Below are 20,350 nucleotides of genomic sequence, written 5' to 3'. Positions count from 1 at the left end.
TGTCTCTTTCTCTCACACACATAGATTTTCATTCAAACACTTACATACATACTCTCTCTCTCACACACCGGCTCTCAATCACAAACACATATGCTCTCTCTTTTACTTATACAAACAGGCTCTTAATCATACATACACATGATCTCTCTCTCACTTACACATACAGGAAATCAATCATACACTTACATTTATGTTATCTCTCTCACACACAAAGGATCTCAATCACACACAGGCTCTCAATTACACACACATACTCTCTTTCACACCAACAGGTTTTCAATCACACACTTACACATACAGGCTTTCAGTCACTCACTTACATACATGCTGTCTCTCACACACACACACACATACACACACACAGGATCTCAAACATATATGCTTGCTCATTCACTCATTTTTCTCTCTTCCCCCCACCGAACTAGCCACAGCAGCAGGCTCCTCCATTTCCAGGCCTCGTGGCTTCAAGAAAGGAGTCCCATCGGCCGCAGGGGCTGACATTGCTCCTTTTTTGCTCCACATTTCACTGGGGCAGGGGGAGCAGCTGAGTCAACAAGGGACCGGGAAGTGTGGCGATATTAAGTCGGAGGCCCCAAAAGTTTAAAAAATTCAAAAATTTAAAAAAATTTAAAAATCTGCCCGTGGCCCATGGATTGGAAGACGGACACTCAATTTTGCCGGCGTCCATTTTCCGAACCCGTGGCTGTCAGCGGGTTTGAGAACCGACGCCGGTAAAATTGAGCGACGGCTGTCAAACCCGCTGACAGGCGCCGCTTCTGACAAAAAGGAGGCGCTAGGGACTAGGGGTGTGCATTTGTTTGCAAAGTATTGGTAATCCGCAACGTATAGGGCCATATTTGTTGTATTTGGGGGGAAATGAAACGTAACACAATTCCCCACAAATACAACGAATCTTCACCGAATTATTCGGCCGCCTAAAGGACCGAATTTAAACAAACACCCCATCCTCCTGAACCCCCCCAAGACTTACCAAAACTCCCTGGTGGTCCAGCGGGGGGTCCGGGAGCCATTTCCTGCACTCACGCCGTCGGCTGCTGGGATTCAAAATGGCGCCAATAGCCTTTGACCTTACTATGTCACAGGGGCTATTGGTGCCATTGGTCGGCCCCTGTCACATGGTAGGAGCAATGGACGGCCGGCGTCATCTTGTGCTCCTACCATGTGACAGGGGCCGACCAATGGCACCGGTAGCCCCTGTGACATAGTTTGCATGCAGGCTGCAGGAGAGCTGGCGCTCGCCGGCTCTCCTGCGCTTCTTTCCGTATCAGCCTATGTGTTTGGTGAAGGAAAAGGACCTCAAGTATCAGTAGAGGGGGGAGATCTTAGGAATGGGGGAAAGGTGAGAGGTGGTCCAGAACGCAGCAGCAAGGTTACTCACTAACTCAAACAAAAGAGCTCACATCTCACCAATCCTATGCGGCCTTCACTGGCTCCCTATAAAATCCAGGATCACCTTCAAAACATTGACAATGATCCACAAGGACATTTTCGGCACTGCTCACCTCAACTTAAGCTCGCAACTTCACCCGCACACATCTCAAAGACCCATCAGATATGCTTACAAAGGAACTCTTTACGCTCCTCCAATTAAAACTGTATTAAGAAAACGAGCTATTTCAACAGCCGGGCCCACTCTCTGGAACGCACTGCCTCCAGAGCTTCGCCAAGAAACATGCCTTCAAACCTTTAAGAAACAACTGAAAACTTGGCTCTTCCGACAAGCCTTCCCAGAAGCTCAATATCACTCGGACACCGGTCAAAGGACATAATAGTACACTAAGGGACCTTCATTCATCCTCTTTCCCCCTAGGACCTATTTCCCCTTAGAATTTACTGACGCTATATCAAGACAGCACATATACCTTGAAAGTTACGCTAGCAAATATACTAGATTATGCTATACCCATTTACACTGGTCGCTGTTCCATGTACAAAAATTTTCAATTTTAATTTTATTCTCCACTTAATTTCAATCTTAATTAACTTTAACGAACCTCATGTTTCTCCCCATTGCATCCCACTTACTTATCCTCCTCTTTTGGTTCTTTTCAACGTTGTTAAGGATTCACTTACCTCCACGCAATACTTTTGTTCTAATGTTCAGACACCTGTTTTATTTATATGCATTACTTTTGCTCTAATTTATTTATTTATTTATTTACGGGTTTTTTATATACCGAGGCACGTTTGCAAAACATCACCTCGGTTCACAATGTAACATAACTGAGCAACAGGCTTTACAATAATAACGTTTTTTTAACAGGGAGGGGGTAAACATGGACAGGAGTAGATGATATGAGAATTATATACAAATATACATGTTAGTTTTTACAAGGGCGTTCATCAATGTAATAAGGGTAATTAGCAGGGGAAAGTAATAAGGGAGGGGAGGGGGAGTATATTCACAGTGGGTGGGAGGGGGAAGAGTAGGTAGAAAGGGCAAGAGTCAGTCGGGGGGTCATGTCGCATCTTTGGGAGGAGTCAATTCGTTAGTCCGGGTACGCTAGTTTGAACAGCCATGTTTTAAGATTGTGCTTGAATTTTTTGTGGCAAGGTTCCTGGCGTAGTTGGGAAGGCATTTTATTCCAGTGGGCAGTGCCTGTAAAGATGAATGATCGCTCTCTGAAGGTGGTGTGTTTCATGAGCTTAGGAGAGGGAGTCTGAAGTTTGGCCTGGTGATGCGTTCTTGTGGGTCTGGTCGGAGTGTGAAGCAGGAGATGTTCTGGGAACCATTGCATGTCATGGTTATGAATGGCTTTGTGTATGAGCGTGAGTACTTTATATACTATCCTGGAGGTTACAGGGAGCCAGTGTAGTGATTGGAGGACGGGAGTGATGTGTTCGTGACGGTGAGTATTGGTAAGGATGCGTGCAGCAGCATTTTGTAATAACTGTAGTGGTTGTAGAGTACTTTTTGGTAAGCCTAGGAGAATAGCGTTGCAATAATCAATTTTGGACAGGATCATAGCTTGCAGTACTGTGCGGAAGTCAGAGGAATGAAGAAGAGGTTTGATTCTCTTCAAGGTGTGGAGTTTGAAGAATCCGCTTTTTATGGTGGCCGAAATGAATTTTTTGAGGTTAAATTGGTTATCTATCATAATTCCAAGGTTACGGACTTGTAGGGTAGGAGGGCAGCTGGGGGGTGGGGGGGTGGGGGAGAGATTGCGTGAGGGGTTGTTAGGAGGAGAAAGAATGAGTAGTTCTGTTTTGTTAGTGTTGAGGGCAAGGAAATTTTCGGAAAGTAGTTTATTTATCTCAGATAGTGCAGCGTTCCAAATCTTCATTGCATTTGTAATGGAATCACTAATGGGAATGAGTATCTGCACGTCGTCAGCATATATAAAGTGCTGGATACCCAGTTTAGAGAGGAGATGGCAGAGGGGGAGGAGGTATATATTAAAGAGTGTTGAAGAGAGGGATGATCCCTGTGGTACTCCTTGAGATAGTTTGACAGGGTTGGATTTGTTACAACCAATTTTTACACTGTAGCTTCTGTCGCTAAGGTATGATTGGAACCATAGTAAGGCTGTGCCAGCAATGCCAAGTGTTTAGACACTTGTTTTATGTAACGCCTGTTTTGTTTTATTTCTATGCAATACTTATGTTCTAATGTTTAGTCACTTGTTTTATGTAACGCCTCAACGGCGACTGTTTTGTTATTATGGAAACTGATTTGATTTGATATTTTGTATCGAGAATGTCGGTATAGAAAAATTCTAAATAAATAAATAAATAAAATAAATAAGGAGGCCAGGAATGGGGTGAGCAGAAGGAGAGAGAACGAAAGATGAAAGATGGGGAAGATCAAGTGGGGGGAGATAGGAATCTGGGATGGGAGAAGCCAGGATCTGGTGAGAAGGGAGAGGTAGAAAGGATCAGCGGCTCCTGAATCTGGGTAATAGAATCTAAAATGAAAAAAGAAAAGATGCGAATTGCAATGGGGAGGTGGGAGAAGGGGGTACGAGGAGTAGGTAGGAGGTGTCCTTAACATGCTCTGGTCCTGCTCTCCCTTGCATCCCTCCCAGTCTGGGGCGCACACACAGCACCAGTCCTCTCTTGCATAAATTAAATACCGCCTCTCTCCACCATTCCCCTCTCACATAGATGTATGCCCCCCAGCTGATCCCCTTCTCATCCTCCAGTGATCCCCCACTCAGTCTCTCTTAACCTCCCCCTTTGCTCTGTCTGATCCAGGCTCATCCCCTCCCATCCTGTTCCCAGGGCCGGTGCTTCCATTAGGAAAACTAGACAGTTGCCGTGAGCACCAAAATTTGGGGGGCTGCAAAATCCCACCAGCGCGAGGCCCAGGAGGGAACGCCAGAACTCCCCAAAGAAGGGAGCGCTGTGCCGGAGCTGCCACCCGTAGGTAAGTTGGAGGTGGGATGTGCATGACCGAAGGTTCGCCTAGGGCGCCACTCTTGCACCGGCCCTGCCTGTTCCCTGCAGCTGCCTGGAAGGGGAGGGGCTGGATCAGGAAGCAGAGAGCTGCTGAGTGAGATTCAACACAGCTGGAAGGCAGCAAATATTCAGCCAGTCTGCTGCCCCCGGATTCTTGCCACCCTAGGCAAAGGTCTAGTGTGCCTATGGACAAATCCAGGCCTGCTGGCAACCCCAGAAAGGCAGGATCTCATTTTTCTTGAGATTTCTTGTTTCTGGGTTCCAGTATTTTTTTTTTCCACTTATCTCGGACTGAACTGATCTAGGAGCCAACAACACCAATAGTCATCATTGCATGTTACTCCAGAGTGCCACACAAATTTGCCCCTGTTAATTCGCACGCTCATGACGCGGTGAAATAGCACAACATTAGCAACACATTAGCCTCTGATTATCTTGAATTATTATTAATTATTATTAATCTGTATTTATTATCAAGTTGTTATATTCTGACACACTGTTTAACACATTATTTGTATAGTTTATGGAGACTCACTGTTACTGTTCCATGTAATAAGCCCTGGTCGGGTTTGTAAGACCAGGGCAATTTGCCGTTCTATGTAAACCGGACTGATTTGTATCTTATACAGGAATTTCGGTATATAAAAATTAAAAATAAATAAATAAAAATAAATAAAATAAATAACACAGCACGAGCCTGGAATGTGCGCCGAACATTGCCAGCAGGCAGCCAGGATGCATGAAGTTTCAAAGGCAGGCACACCACAGTCGTGACACCGAACAGGAAACAGGAAATTTGCCTCGCTGCTAGGATAGCACTTAAAATAAATACTAGATCCCGAACGTAAATACCATAACGCTGTGATCCCTGAAAGGCAGCCCCGAACACAAAATGCTTTCATCAGAAATAACCACGCTCGGGTACACGTAGAGGGAGCAGTGCATGCATGGGATGAGGATTTGCTATTCGCATAGTTTCTGGAGCACTAAAATATCCCATCTCGTACCCTGGGAAATGAAAAATGACGGTTATAATGACTGCTCTGTCTGGCATGTTCTGAATAATTCTGGAACATGGGGAACATCAAGCCTGAACCGCACCCAAACCATCTTGTCCTTTCCAGCCCTACCCTGAGATCAGACTGAAATCTGTAATAAGGAATTTGGTTTGGAAGCCAACGTCAACACACAGATAAAAAGTACTGATGTCATTTCTCGTAAAAGCAATTGACTAGCTAGAGCAGGGCTTAAATCACGGAAGTAAAAGACTTGCGCTAATCTTATCCTTTATGATTCAACAGAAAGGCAAGAATGGATTTAAAATACACATTTGATTGCAGAGCAAAAGAAAAATAATGCTGCCTACAATTAAATAGAAAATTAGGCTACAGGTCAGAACAACATCAGTTCACAACAAATGCATATTTGCATGTTTCCTAGTCTTCCTTCGATTCTCCTGCACCTTCTGTTTTTATCCCTCACATTTGCATTGTCTTGTCATTAGACGCCATCACGGGATGGCATCATGTCGGGAGCTGTTTGAGAACATGGATAAGGCAGAAAAGCAACAACGTGCAGTACAAGAGTAGGTGCGAGGGGGTGGGGGGAGGGAGGACAGAAAATAAAATCCAAAACAAAACTTTTACTCAGGCCATGGTGAAGATGTCCACATGTTCACACAAAAGGCTGACCAATGACTTTCTATGAACCTCTGTGCCTTAAAGATGTCATCAACAACAACAAAAATAAAACAAAGGAAACTAAAGCCAGGAGACTACCTAATGTACACACGAAGGAGGTAACTCCCAAAGGAGTAACATGAGTAAATCCTATGGACAATTCAATGGCATAGATTGTAGCAATTTTCAAAAGCCCACTCACATGGGTAAAGTGCATTCGTGTAAATGTTTTTGAAAACCAGGCCCAAAAGAAGTCACTCTAAGGGCGTTCACGCACACGTTAGGCTGGACAAGTTCTAATGCCAGGTCTTTCCTTTTTCCTCTCATTTCCCCCCTCCCTAGGATAATTGCTTTGATGATTACAGTCTACTTTGATAGCCCAAGGGCTGGAAGGGAATTCTTCTCCAAGAGTCTGAACCATTCAGCCCAGCTCCGGGCCAGCGAAAACCTCCTCGCCTGCCCTGGCAATTTATCTTCTCTCCCTCCTTGCCTCACTCCTCCATTGCTTCCCATTAGCCACGAAGAACAGGAAACTGTTTTCAGGGACAAGTCTGTAGCGTATGGTGAGAAACCGAGGTCCCTTCCAGCCCTGTTTATCCATGATTATTCTATGGGTCTAAAGAAGGATGCGACCTAACACCTCACTGAAATACATAGGCAAGGATTCAATTTATTTTGTGCAAGACTGAGGACTAGACTTGGTCTTTTTTTTTTTTTAATTGTACAATCAAATCCATTTAAAAACATAGCCACTGAGGAAGCCAAAATGCGAGGCATCAGGACAATTAGCACGTTGCTCCCTGTGTTTTATCAGAATATCAGAAAACAGAGGACGTTTCCCATCGGGAACAAACAGCAGCCAACAGCGAAGAACGTTAGGATCAAATAATCAAGCTGTCTGATTTGATACTCTGGTTTAGGCAATGGCCACAGTCTACTTTTCCTGGAATCAATAAACCTTTATGCTGCTTACTATAAGGGCAGAGACAAAAGATTTGTTTTCTTCATTTTCACCAGCAAAAAGCATGAATGGAAACAGCCACCTACTGTGAACTGAGCAGGAAGGTTCTTTTTCCTTTCTAAGAAGCTTTTCGGTCCAGCCCTTGCCCGTAAAGCAGCATGGCGTCGACACTTCACTTACCAATATATGCTTCAGGTGGATGGTGATCAAGGGTGACCCAGACAGGTTCTGGGACAACGTGGGCGGTGGCTCCAGCCTCAGGGAGATGATGTAACTGGCGGCCGTGATCATGTGGTCTTTGTAAGCAGCAGCTCCAGCAATCCTGCCAACACACAAATGACACGGAATGACTAGACTGGCAATGGTCGTGGTTCGGTTACTACGCCTGGGAAAAACAGGCAGCTCCTTTCACATTGACCTGTTTGGTGTTCACAGGGTCATGTCTTGTGATACAGGTTTACCTGCAAAGATTGCAAAAATAGAGAGGTCTGAAAGGAGCAGTCCCAGTACAGGGTGGGGAAAGAAGGGGGGGACATCATTGTGTTGACTGTCCACTCTGATTCAAATAATTAGTGAAGGGATCAGACTGATAATTATCTTGCAGAAAGAGAGAAAGCATATCTCTGACAGACCTTGTGGGGGGAAAATATCTTTCTTGTTTCACAAGTCGTTTTGCAAGAAGTTGGTATTGTGCGCTCTTAGCTTGAATACAATTGGCGCATGGGGATTTAATGCAAAATATTTCAAGCAGACAGGGAGGAATCTGGGGAACCTTTTTATGAAAATATGAGAACCTGCTACGGAAATAGCAAAACTAAGACTAGCATCGAATTTTCAAAAAGATTGGTCGTTCATACTGTGCCTCTATAGGCTCTCCCTAATCCAGATGCCATGGCCACGTGGCCCTGGGAGCCCTCGCTGGCACAGAGGGTTGGAAGGCTGTCTTCTCTGATTCAGTCCCTCAGGGTGGCCCTGTATGGCTGGTGGGGGGGGGGGGGGGGGGTGGGAAGCTGGAGTATGCCATCTTCACCCGACCCCTGCCAGCCCTGACAGATCGAAGTCTCACAGTCAGACTAGGTCTGCCACAAACAGGGTGATTTTAATGCAAACTTTGCAAACTGGGTTTCCTTCTTTTTCATTTTTTAGTACAAACATTTTTCTAGTCTTTACCTACAAGGTCAAACATTGAAAGGCATTTAAATACATGATGGTAATTTATTTTAGGTTACATTTTTTTATTTGAACCCTTATCAGAGCTTTCTGAAAACTTGGCTAACTCTCAAAAAGTAAATTGTGGTCACCATGAAATGCAATTTGCAAAATCTACAATGAGCCAGTTACAGAAGGTAGGTCACAGGGTATCAAAGAGCTCTGCAACGAAAATAACAGAGGAGAAATCATACATCAGAGACAGCTTTAAATTAGAGAGCCCTGAAACCAGAATGACAAAGCAGATGGTGGCTATTCTTGGAAAAACAAATTCTCCAAAGGGTTATTTTTTCTTCAAAAAAAAAAAAAAAGGAGAGGCAAAGCCCCAGTGGCAAGAACTGAACGGAGACAATACGGCATGCTGTCGGCCTCTATCCAACAGTGCAAACTCGATTCACAGAGAAACAAACTAATGCTTCTTCTTTGTTCTCAGCCTCATGCGTATAGCTATCAGCCCATTTACCATGGGCTGTCTGAAGGTTGCTCTCCTCTGCCTAGTTAGAGGTCCACGTGGACTTCCTCGGTGTGTTCAGCTGGGTTAAAAAGAGGCGTTCCCAGGGGGTTAAGGTCAGGGGAAGGAAGTGGAACATTCTGGGTTCAAATGCCTCCCCCGTCCCCGCTCATCCATTCCCACACATTGGTGCAAAGAAAAGTAGAGAACTCAAGATTTCTCACCCAGGGCTTGTCATCTTCAAAAGGTTGGCCACAGAAAGTGGAGTTTCTTAAGCAGGGAAAATGTTTACATTCCTGTTGTGTAGGTGCTTCGGTCACTCCCGCGCGATTAACTTACTTTGGGACTCACTGGACTTCGCACCTGAACACGTGAGCTAAAATGAGTACTTCAGCCCCCTGGATAGTAAGAAGTGGCATTGTCCAAATTCAGGGCCAGCTCTTGGGATGTGCAACCTGCGTGGTCGTACAGGGAGGCCACCACTTCAGGGGCATGGGTGGCGGTGGTTTTGAAAGGGTGGGGGGGGGGAAGGGAGTCCAACCACCATCCATGGTGCCATCTTGGGTCTGAAGGTCTTCTGCCACCTGTAGAGTTCTAAGAGGGTATCCATGATGGGCAGAGGAAGGGGCCCTTCCCAGGGCTCACACAGGCTGCCACCAGTCTAAAGCTGGCCCTGTCCAAACTGTTGGGTGATGGGAACCTTAAAACTGCACGTTAGTTCCTTAAATTATGCCTTACATAGAAGCGATGCCAGCACAAGTGATACGTGGTATGTGTTCAGATAGTCTGACAGAGTGGTTGAGTTGGCAGAAAATTTATGATTGCATAGGACAGACAAAAACAATCCTGGTTTTAAAAAAAAAAAATTCTATCCACTTGCACACTAGGAAAAGTTCCTAGAAAAGCAGGCCTGCCATCCTGCTATGTGGTGAGAGCATCAGATTTTAAATCAGAAACTTTGAAGATCTGACTCTAGCCATGTAGATTCCTCTGATTCGCTGAAGACAAGAGTCCAAACAAGTAAACTGATGTCACTCAAGTGGCATTTAATCATAGGACCCTACATGGTCATTTTTTTTTTTTTTAATCCGGTTTCCAGTTCAAAGTTGACATTCATCCATGACTGTGCATCTAGCGATATGGGCCTGGGAAAATGCTACTGTGAGGCCGTGATTGCCCAATTCCTGATAGCTATACGCATGAGGCTGAAGGCCAGCTAGGCAATCTCCACAGAGAAAGTTAACAATATAGTTTTCTACATCCCTTAATAAATCATTCTGAGTGCCAATGAATATAAATCACTCACTTTGTTTATCTCAGAAATAAATATTGCATGCCACTGAGTGGGGCTGTCACCTGATAGTCATTCATTAATCTATGGGCAGTTTTAAAGTTCAATTGTTCTATACAATTGGCTAAAATATGAAATTTCAAATTGCCTATAATTATCATTATTTTATTTTAAAATATTTCCAACCCGCACTTATTGATTTTTGCACAAGGCAGCTTACAAATAAGGAAAAAGATTTAAAATATACAGAATAAAACAGCAGTTTTATGACAAACAATTTGGGCGGAGCTGCATAACATCACTCTCTGATGCTCAACGCCTGAAACTAATACAACTAATTAACTGGATTACACGCCTTGGACAACAAGAAGGTTTTCAATGCCTTTTTGAACATTTTGGTACAAGTAGTATTACAAAGGGCATCAGGGACTGAATTGCACAACTGTGGTCCTGTAACCGAGAATGCTCTCTTTCAAGTGACGTCAAGTCTGGCGATCCTTGGAGTCAGAACTTCTGTAAAATTTTGTAATGACAATCTCAATTTTCAGTTATCTCGTGGGATTATAAAGTCAGAGGGCAGCATTAAGTCCTGAAAGTTCTGTACTGCTCCTTTGGACCTTCAGCTCAACTGGTACCGACTTCTCTCTGGCCATGGTGCCAGAAACCTTCATTTGCAACTGCCCAGACTTTTTCCCCTTGGCCCAGCTGCTGCAGTGCCGGTCCTTATCCAGGGGCCACGCACCGGGTTTCCCTCTGAAGCCCAGTTAACGTGAACCCTAAGTCTGGCTACCAGGTATAGATGTTGACCTATGGCTGCTTCTGCAACTTCCCCATTCCCAACTGGCTCAAGGAGTAGAAGCTGGGCCTGATTTTGTATCAGAAGTAGAAAGAATGGGACTGGCCCAGTGGTTCAGGGGGCAAGTGCTGTGCACTACTGGGCAAAAGATTCCCAGTCCAATCCCCAAGTTGGGTCTTCCATTCCTTGGGTTAGCTGAGGCTGGGAATGCTACTGTGTTCTCAGCCCCTGTGGTGGAGGGAGTTGCTTAAGGGCGACACCTAGTGGTCACATTGAGGGTCCATAATTGCAGGCTTTCAGAAGGATCCTCAGTGCATGGCCCTTACCCCTGGACCTGAACCATTACTGCAATGACCATACTAATTTATTTTTTTTTGGGGGGGGGGGGGGGGAGGAGATAAAAAAATAGAAGAAAAAATCCCCCGCTATTGCAAATGAAAAGTCATGGCACTAGATCCCAGCTCTGATTTCAAATTGAGCTGGAAGTAAAGAGGATGTAATATGCAGCTAGAAGTATTAAGATAAAAAAAAAGCAAGCATATCAGACAAAAAATGATTTAGATTTGTAAATGAAAGCACAAATAATATTATCAGCCCAGTACTTCTACTAAAGCTTCTGACAAGATTATAAAGGTATATTTAAAAAAAAAATTTAAAAAATTTTTAGCGATGCATGGGGGTTTTCTGAATTATAATGCACAATTTGATTTTTCAAAAAATCTTTTAAAAACTGGGGATAAAATAAAGTCCTCAATTATCCCAGATTATGAGCACGGTTTTGGATTGAGGATTTGGCTTGTGATTTCTTCAACCCATCCCTTGTCATTTTTCAACAGCCTCGTACGCATTCATTCTCCCCCCCCCCCCCCCCCCCCCCTTCCAAACTCAGTCCAGGCATCGCAGCTACAGTCCTCAGCCAGGAGCCAGACACAGAGCTGGGCCAACATGGACTTTGCCTGGCCACTAGGTGTCATCGTTGAGTAGAGGACTGAGATTCCCCGTCCCCCGTCCCTCGTCCCCAGTCCTGCACAGCAATCCCTGCACTCGCCAGCTTGGGAAACAGAAGCCTGGGCCTGGAAACTGAACCCAGGTTTTTCCATCTGGCAGAGGGCATTGCACTCGCCTCTCAGCCACCAGGCCAGCCCTGTGTGATGCTCTTGATTAGAGGTGGATCTGTAGAATTTGCTGCACTAGAGTTGCTATGTTCCATGCAATGAAAACATTTGAAAGTTATTCCACATTTAGGATTCATTGTGTTATTTCAAACATGAAAGAAGGAGAACATGATTTAGCTAAAATTGAAATCATTTTGGATATTTTCATTAACTAACTAAACTCCTAGGAACCTCCAGTGAACTCTTTCTATAACATGTTCTTCTGTATTTGCTTGCTATGTAATTGAGGCAGCCGGAGAAAGCAATCCGTTCTACATTTTTAGGACACGTACCTGGTGTTGCTAGGGTTGATATTTCTGTAGTACATGTGCATGGTGTGATAGAGTAATCCCACAATTGTAGTCCGAGCTATGAAAGAGTTAAGAGAGGTTGTTACTCTTCAGGCAGACCATACATTTCTCACCTATCCAGGAGAGGACATGTTAATTAAGAAACCTCATTCCTGAGAAGTTTCATGCCTTGCCTCTAATGAGTCTTTTGGTTGCTCACACAAGGCAAACAAAAGGCTGCTGCCAGCTAAAGAGAACACTAGGACTCAAATCTTGAATTTATCAGCTATGAAAATAGGGTCTTGCTTGCTAATAATCTTTTTTTCACCTTGACACACAATGAGAGTAAATAGGGTGTGCAGAGCAAAACTAAATAAATCACTTGTCTGGTATAGAAAATCAGAATTACAGCGCTAGCAATTGAATATAAGAATATCTTGGTTTTAAAGGGAGCCATTAAATTGTGTTTGAATTATCTTTGGTCTTGTGGCTCTCTGTGTCACAAGTATATCGGAGACAACATTTTATATAGTTTAAATGATTCCTTAAATGTATGTTTTGTATTCCGGATCACGGTGCTGAGGACAAAGGATGATCTACTACTTTCAAAAAAGATCATTAGTTGGCTCAAAGGTGGCTTTTTGATTAATATGGAGAAATTAGGCACATCTTGTATTACAATATAAAGAAAGCAGTTCACAGAAATGCTTATAAATTGGGGAAATAAGCAGAACTGCATGAAAATACCCGAGTGTTTCTCAAGCCATCTGTTTATCCTCCTAGTCCACAACTTGAATTCAAATACCGAAAATGTTGAAGTAGCTAGGAAAGCTTTTGAGTAATGGGATATAGTCTGGCTTCCATCCAGACTGTGGTAGTTATGCTGGGTTTCGCTCCCCTACCAGTGTGCATAGCAAGCCTCTTTAGCACAATGCCACATGAAGAAAGGAACAAACGGTTAGCATAAACAGCTCACACTCATGCTATTTCTGGCTGCCTTGTCTTATGATCTTGGCCATTGTAGACTTTCGTCTCTCAGTCACAAGCTTGAGCATTGGAAGTCTGAGGTAGCAAAGTTCTGTCATAATAAATCTAGATCTTGGAAACGCACACTGCTATGGTTATCGGGCAACTGGATAATCGACCTTCCACTGTAATGAAAAGCTGCCAGAGCTCAATTCACACAGAATTCAGGGCTTTGAACAATTGGTGGCAGAAAGTAATTCGGCAACTTCATTGAAAAAAAGATGTGCATTATATAATACAAAAATAAATAAATATCTACATATCTAGAGATCACAGATCCTTAGGAAAACTTCGTGAGCAACAAATGTGGGATCAGTGTAGATCAGGGCTTCCCAAACCAGTCCTGGAGACCCCACAGCCAGTTGGATTTTCAGGATATCCACAATGAATATGCAGGAGATAAATGTGCATATAATGGAGGCTCAGTATATGCAAATGTATCTCATGCATATTAAAACTCAACTGGCTGTGGGGTCCCCAGGAAAGGTTTGGGAAGGCCTGGTGCAGAACATGCTCTAGAGAAGAATATTTTCAAAAGGCAGCTTGCACTTACTTTTGCTTTGAAAAGCTTCCCCCGGAACAGAAATATAACTTTGTCCTTGCGAAGGAAACCGATAATGGGGTAAATTTGCTGCCCGAGGCACTTTGATCATGGAGTAATCTGCAGTGCAAGCATAAGCAAATAGAATGAAAAACTCAGTATCATTCCTATTAGGTTAACCATAACCTCACAGATGAAGTCATTTTTCATCGGTCGCTTCAAATGCATTTCTATTTTCCTTATAAAGGGGCTGAAAATGTGGCAAAGTCTCTTTGCTATAAAACAGAATTTAGCTGCAGAAAACAGGTGAAATCCCAGGATATCCGGATTCCAGTTCCAATCACATAATCACGCCTGCAATGCTTGAAGCCCTCAGGTTACTGTTTAATAATCAGGTATAAAATTTACAGTCTACAAATAGTTGGACCATATTTTTTTTTAAGTCACCTTGAGCATGTGCAGAAAGGCAGATGAAAAATCAGAATAAATAAAAAGGAAGATAAAACCAGTTAATCAAGCACACTGCACCCAGCTTTAAGTTCACACAATCGACCCAAGCCTGCAGACAACAGTCAATGGTCTTAGACTCAGGACATTTGATTAAACATAAGATCTTGCTTTCCAAGTATTATACATATCGGTGGGACAGCAGAAATATAGAAACATGATGGCAGAAAAAGACCACATGGCCAGTCTAGTCTGCCCATCCACACCAACTGCTCAGCTCTACAATCCCTACCCACTCCCCTAGAGATCCCCTCTGCTTGTCCCAAACATTCAACCAAACAAAACCACAATCAATCCTGTTTACCTTCATATCATAAATCAGTGCTATTATTGCACCCAACATTTCAAAACGATTTCAGGTTGCAATTACCAATTCCCCCTCCCTGGTCACAGCGAAGGAGTTTACTCAATTCTGGGGGTGCTTGAACATCCACAGACCATGGCAGAAGACTGTGGGAGGAAAGTGCATGGCGAATGGATTGCTGGATAACAGCATGATTCTGTAATTCTTTTAGACCTTAGCTGTCCATGCATGTTTATTTAGTTTAAAAAATGTCTCTACCATCTCTCCCATCCAAACTGGAAGCCCAAAGTGGTTATAACTATAAAATACAATTAGATATGTACCCTGTGGAGTGGGTACATATCTAATTGTACCATATCTAATTGAGCAAAGTAACTTTTTAAGTTACTTTGCTCAATTGTTTTTTGTAATCTGTACCATTATCCTGAGTTCATATGCTCTTTGCAATCTTTACTATTACACAGAGTTCAAATGTTCCCTGTAACTATGCGATGTTCAATTTTGTACTTTGTTATATTGTTCAATGTAAAGCCCCCCTCCTTTCTTGGGCGTTCTCATTACCGAGTCAAAATGTTCTCTGTAACTGTACCATTATACCGAGTTCGAATGTTCCCTGTAACTATACTACATTCAATTTGTACTTTGTTCTATTGTTCTATGTAAAGCCCCTCCCCCCCCCCCTTTTTTGGGCATTTCACTGTTTTATGTAAACCAGAGTGATTTGTATTTCATACAAGAACCTCTGTATATAAAAATTAAAATAAATAAATAAATATATATATATATATATATATATATATATAAAAAAAAAATATATATATATACATACATATTATATATACATATATACACATTATATATATATATATATATATATATCAACCATCAAATGAATTCTCAATTCTAATCTCCAACCAAACTTGCTTCCCTCCTCATCCAACCTAAGAATAATTATTTGACCTGTCTTGTTTATCTCTATATATGCTTATTCTGCTATTATGTTTCAATACTGTTAAGAAAAATGTTCACTTTGTAAACAGTTATGATGGCTCTACCGAATAACGGTATATAAAACTCATCAAATAAATAAATAAATAAATAAATACATATACACAAATATACATACATATATATATATATATACATATATATATATATACATATATATATATATATATATATATATAACATCCATATTCAAAAAGCCAATGAGCTGCAAAGTTACCCAGACAAACCCATTGAATATTGACTTCTATAAGCTTTATGAGTCTCAACTGAAATCTAAAAGTGAATTACAGAAATGGTGGGTGGTTACAGACAAACTGTACATTAGAGAGTGGTAATATTAAAACTCACTGGCCACAGATGACTGGCCCTCAATGCCACTTACAGACGTTGCCTTTTCTGGTAGATTGGATGCTATGTGCATCAAGACTGTGTCCACTGTTTCGATTAAACCACCAACAAGAGGATCTGTCTGGGAAAATCAAAATAAAGAGTAGGAGCAATTCAGTCAGAAGTAAGCACTTTGATATACAGTGACGAGTTAAGGCCACTGATTATGGTTAGGTTTGGTAAAGGAGTTGCATAATGGGATCAGTAGAGCTGACAATGTCATATCTAAGTTATTCTGGCCACCAGTAGCCAATCATATTTAATGATTTTAAAAAAGCTCAGCTGTCATCACTGGCAGACCTTATGCATCTTCAGTGCTATTATAGCAAAATGCTTTCAATGACACAAAGACTGAAATAGCGATGTCAGTTGCTGATATATGTAATTTTTTTCTTGTATGCATATGGACAGTGACAGATTAAGAGGGTGCAGATGGAGTAATCTCGCAGGGTCCAAGATGAAAGGGAACCCATTCAGAGTCATATTAAGGATAAGAGGAAACAGACTTTACATAAGAAGTATGGGCAAGTGAAACATAAGGTGGGCCCATGAGAGCAGCGAGGGCACAAAACATCCTTATGTCTCTACATATGGGAGGAAACTAATATCTAAATTGCAAACTGCCGTGATATATGCATTAGGGGTGTGCATTCATTTTGAAACTACATGAACACCACAAGGAAATAGTCTACTTCATTTAACGGTAGGGTTGGGGGTTACAGACACTTTCAGAGGTATCCATTGTAAAACTGACATCATTAAAGAATTTTTGACCTTATAAGTGATGAAAAGGAGTAGATTTGTACAGTGTAGTTAGCAGAGACCGCAGTGTACAAATGAACTCCTCTCTTTAGAATTTTCATCATTTATAAGGTCAAAAAATCTTTAATGATATTAATTTTACAATGGATACCTCTGAATGTGTCTGTAACACCCCCCCCCCCCCCAACCCCAACCCACCTCCCAACAACTCACCCCAAATCAAAGTGTCCCCTTACAATGGTCCATGTATAGAGTATCAGACTGAGCCATATAAAGAGGTGTGCACATGTAAGATAAGTGCAGACATGCGCACATAAACGGGCGGATTTTAAAAGCCCTGCTCGCGTAAATCCGCCCGGATTGCCGCGAGCAGGGCCTTGCGTGCCGGCGCGCCTATTTTGCATAGGCCGCCTGCGCGCACAGAGCCCCGGGATGTGTGTAGGTCCCGGGGTTTTCTGAAGGGGGCGTGTCAGGGGCGGGGCCGAACGCAGCGTTTTGGGGGCGGGACGCGGCGTTTCGGGGGCGGTCGAGTCTCGGCGCGCCCGCAGCCCGCTGGCGTGCGTGGATTTACGTCTCCCTCCGGGAGGCGTAAATCCGTGGATAAAGGTGGGGGGGGTTTAGATAGGGCCGGGGGGGTGGGTTAAGTAGGGGAAGGGAGGGGAAGGTGAGGAGAGGGCGAAAGAAAGTTCCCTCTGAGGCCGCTCCGATTTCGGAGCGACCTCGGAGGGAATGGTGACAGGCTGCGCGGCTCGGCATACGCTGGCTGCCCAAAATCGGCAGCCTTGCGCGCGCTGATCCAGGATTTTAGAAGATACGCGCGGCTACGCGCGTATCTTGTAAAATCCAGCGTACTTTTGTTTGCGCCTGGTGCGCAAACAAAAGTACGCGAACGCGCTTTTTTTAAAAATCTACCCCAAAGAGTATTTTATAAACTACACACATAGGGGCGGATTTTAAGAGCCCTGCTCGCCTAAATCCGCCCAAATCCGGGCGGATTTAGGCGAGCAGGGCCCTGCGCGCCGGTGAGCCTATTTTACATAGGCCTACCGGCGCGCGCAGAGCCCCGGGACTCGCGTAAGTCCCGGGGTTTTCTGAGGGGGGCGTGTCGGGGGCGGGCCCGAACCGCGCGGCGTTTTCGGGGCGTGTCGGGAGCGTTCTGGGGGCGGGCCCGGGGGCGTGGCTATGGCCCGGGGCGGTCCGGGGGCATGGCCGTGCCCTCCGGACCCGCCCCCAGGTCACGTCCCGGCGCACTAGCGGCCCGCGGGGATTTACATCTCCCTCCGGGAGGTGTAAATCCCCCGACAAAGGTAAGGGGGGGGTTTAGACAGGGCCGGGCGGGTGGGTTAGGTAGGGGAAGGGAGGGGAAGGTGAGGGGAAGGTGAGGGGAGGGCAAAAGAAAGTTCCCTCCGAGGCCGCTCCGATTTCGGAGCGGCCTCGGAGGGAACGGGGGTAAGCTGCGCAGCTCGGCGCGCGCCGGCTATACGGAATTGATAGCCTTGCGCGCGCCGATCCAGGATTTTAGCGGCTACGCGCGTATCTACTAAAATCCCGCGTACTTTTGCTTGCGCCTGATGCGCCAGCAAAAGTACGCCTATTCGCGCGGTCTGAAAATCTACCCCATAGGTTATAAAATAGTACGTATTTTTGTGCAAATCTACTCCTTTTCATCACTTATAAGGTCAGTCAGTACTACACAATAATCAGGTTTAATATCACTTATGCCAGGTGATGAGCAGGTGTAAACATAAATGCGTAAGTTGCCAAATCTACAAGTGGATGTCTCTTATAAAATAGCAAATTACCTGCATAAATGTTGGCCCCGCCGCAGAATGCCCTTAGATCGCCCCTTTTTAACATGCATATATTTACACACCAACTCTTACTTACGCGTGCGCGTTTGAGGTTTATAAAATAGCGTATGCAAACACGGACTATTTACACGCATATGGCTATTTTTTCCATGCACAACCTTTTGAAAATTCACCTGTATGTGAATCGATAAGGCTAAACTGCATGGGATATTAATCATGACATACCTACCAGGATGACTAGAATTAATTTGTATCAAATAAACTGAAAATCGTTCTTGTTAGTTATTTACATTGCATTTTTCAGGCACATTCAAGTACTGTAGGCATTTTCCTATCCCCAGAGGGTTCACAATCTATGGGGGTAATTTTCAAAAGGATTTACGCACTTTGGGCTGAATTTTAAAAATCCTGGCACCTGCCAAAACTGGGAGATACGCAAGTATATCCGGCTGGCACACACCGTGTGCCCAAGTGTGCGCGCATCTCCCAGTAGGCGCACAAATAGGCGCACAAATGAGTTGCAAAAAAAAGGAGCAGGGCGTGAGCATGGTCTTGGCAGGACAGGCGCATTCAGGGAAACATGAAATGCGCACATAAGTATTTACACGCACAAGTGTGAGCCGGGGTTCCCTGCCATGTAACTTTATAACTCCTGGGGATGGCGTATAAGTAATAAAATAAAAAAGTGGAGGTTAGTCAGCGGGGTTTTAAGGGTTAATGCTAACAGGATAAAAGGGAGTGTATTTAACTAAGGGGATTAGGAAGTCCTATCCCTTACCTGGGCAAACTGTGAACGAACTAGGGAAACTGGAAATTGTGTTGGCGAGCGTCTATTAAAATCCACCACTTACACGGTAGAAGGGGCATTTGCGCACACATGCGCATGTCCATACAAACTTGTGCGCACATGTATGTGCGTACATCCTATTTTATATCATGTGTCCGTAGATGTGTGTGTTATAAAATGGCCATGTCCTGTGGCGCGAGCCTGCATATATGCATACATGTGCGCTTGCGCACCGATATCAAAGCTCCTGTCCCTAAACTCAGTTTCATGCGTGTAGATGCACTTTAAATGTTTAAATAGGCCTTTTTGAAAATTCCTACAATATATTCCAATTAATTGTCAATAGGTTTTATCATGTAAGTGCACGTTGGATAACTTTCAAACAACCGCACGCAATGGCATATATGTTATATATGGCCGAACGCAGATTTTTGACACATGTTTATTATAAAATACACTTATCTTTTCCCTGCAACATACGCATGTCTGTATACTTATACGCAAATACATTCAAATGTACTGAACAGAGATTGCAATGCATTGAATGCGTGAATATTTTACATGCGAAAATAAAGTAGGACTTACGTAATAAGTCGGCATATTTTAAACCATGGGTGCATAATTGAAATTACCAGTTTTTACCAAATACTCCACCAGTTCATCCAGTCCTTTCTCCAGGTCATCAAGACCCTCCTGGTTCAGCCTGAACTCCCCACAGTTCACCCAGACCTCCCACCCATCCTGACCAACAGTACACAGTAAACATGTGGAATATCACTTACACAAGATAATCAGCAGATGTACACGAGTAAATCTACGCAGGTGTCTTTTAAAATAGTCACTTATTAATGTAAATGCTGGCCCCTCCTTGGAACGCCCTTTTTTAACATGCGTATGTGCACCAAGTCCTAGCTTAGCATTGGCTTCAATGTTATTTAACTGCAATAGACGTAACAGTTTATCTCAT

General features: G+C 43.7%; 1 protein-coding gene across 2 annotated transcripts in view; it reads right to left on the bottom strand.

Annotated features, from left to right (window-relative positions):
* Nucleotides 1-20,350, bottom strand: part of ADGRD1 (adhesion G protein-coupled receptor D1) — a 268,529-nt gene that overhangs the window by 197,692 nt on the left and 50,487 nt on the right. For both annotated transcript variants that reach the window (XM_029571131.1, XM_029571132.1), the window contains 4 exons: nt 15,985-16,105; nt 13,830-13,937; nt 12,254-12,329; nt 7,240-7,381 (listed from right to left, as the gene is read on the bottom strand). In XM_029571131.1, the coding sequence (XP_029426991.1) occupies nt 7,240-7,381; nt 12,254-12,329; nt 13,830-13,937; nt 15,985-16,105 (447 nt within the window). The remainder of the gene's footprint in view (nt 1-7,239; nt 7,382-12,253; nt 12,330-13,829; nt 13,938-15,984; nt 16,106-20,350) is intronic.

Source organism: Rhinatrema bivittatum, chromosome 11 (genome assembly GCF_901001135.1).
Source record: "Rhinatrema bivittatum chromosome 11, aRhiBiv1.1, whole genome shotgun sequence".
In the NCBI taxonomy this organism is placed as follows: Eukaryota; Metazoa; Chordata; class Amphibia; order Gymnophiona; family Rhinatrematidae; genus Rhinatrema; species Rhinatrema bivittatum.
Note: the sequence above shows the minus strand (reverse complement) of the source record. Positions and strands in the feature narration are given on the sequence as shown.